This window comes from Lactuca serriola, chromosome 7 (genome assembly GCF_051521515.1).
Source record: "Lactuca serriola cultivar US96UC23 chromosome 7, Lser_US96UC23_V15, whole genome shotgun sequence".
In the NCBI taxonomy this organism is placed as follows: domain Eukaryota; kingdom Viridiplantae; phylum Streptophyta; class Magnoliopsida; order Asterales; family Asteraceae; genus Lactuca; species Lactuca serriola.
Window position 1 is genome coordinate 32,960,580 of NC_136414.1, and position 1,431 is coordinate 32,962,010.

General features: G+C 34.5%; 1 protein-coding gene across 1 annotated transcript; it reads left to right on the forward strand.

The window, feature by feature from the left end:
• Positions 1-514: 514 nt before the first annotated feature.
• Positions 515-955, forward strand: LOC145063851 (uncharacterized). The gene has a single exon (XM_079011424.1). It carries the CDS (start codon positions 515-517, stop codon positions 953-955), a length of 441 nt encoding a protein of 146 aa, XP_078867550.1.
• Positions 956-1,431: the final 476 nt, after the last annotated feature.

Consider the following 1,431-nt stretch of genomic DNA (forward strand, 5'->3'; position numbering starts at 1 on the left):
AAGGTATAAGAAGAAAATTGAGGTTATGGGGCGCTTCGGATGATAAGAAGAAAATACATTGGGTCTTGTGGGACAAAGTGGTTGCACCTAAGGAATCGGGAGGCTTAGGGATTGGTACTATTAAAAGTCTCAATATTTCCTTATTAATGAAATGGTGGTGGAAGTTGAGAATTGAATCACATCATCTTTGGGTACAAGTAATATCAAGCCTGCATAACCTAAAATCGAAACCTGATGATATTTACTCAAAGAAATCATTAACCGGAGTCTGGAATAACATTGTTGGCATAAGGAAGGCCCTTGAAAAAAAAAAGATATCCCTGTTGATTCTGTGTTATCTAAACAACCCACAGCTAATGGAGAAACTTGGAGATGTGGCCTAACCTCAACGGGAACATACACGGTCCGTGATCTTAGACAAAGATGGGATTGCAAGGCTGCTGTTACAGATGGTCAATTCAGATGACTTAAGGAAGTCCCAATGAAAGTCAATTGCTTTATCTGGAGGGCAAAAATGGGAAGGATACCAACTGCTTCGGAATTAACAAAGAGAGGGGTAGTTCTGGAAGTTTTGACTTGCCCCATGTGCAATGAATATGAAGAAGGTTATGATCATGTATTGGTGGACTGCAGTTATGCTAGGCGTGTCCTGGAAGGGGTATCAAGATGGTGTAATATACAATTGGGACCACTTCACACAGTTAAGGATGTATTGGATTCCATCTCTCAATGGGGGGTATGCAAAAAAAGGAGAAAGATAATCTTAGCTATCTTCTATGGAACATTATGGAGTCTTTGGAAGTCAAGGAACGAAAAGGTCTTCAAGAAAATCCGGCTACCACCAGATAAAGTCAATGATATCATTAAATCAGTAGTCTATCTCTGGGTGAAAAATAGGGGGAAAATCGACAAGCTGAATTGGGCATCATGGTCTCATTGCCCTTTGTTTTATTGAATTTTCTTTGTTGCGCTTTAGAATTCCTGTTTCATTTTATTTTGATTGTATGTTCTGAACTATTGTATGCCACTGACTGTGGCTTTCTTTTTTCCTTTTATATTTAATTGGCCGGTTCCAAAAAAAAAAGGAAACCAATTCAAATATATTAATAAAATCCAGATTATTATTTTTAAAACGAAATCATAGAATATCATGTACTGAAAAATTTGCGATATTTTTTTACATGATAATCACATAAAACGAAATAGATTTCATTCTTTAAGAATTACTTAGTTTTGGAACATATTTCTTTCTATAAAAATTAGGCAATTTCACTATTAGTTTTACAAAATATTGACAAAATATTTTTATACAATTAATTAAAGAATCGGGCGATTTGATTCTTTAACAATCGATAATTTACTTGAAACGTATTTCATTCTTTAAGATTCACATTTCATTCTTTAAGAATGCATTGATTAATAAATATTTTT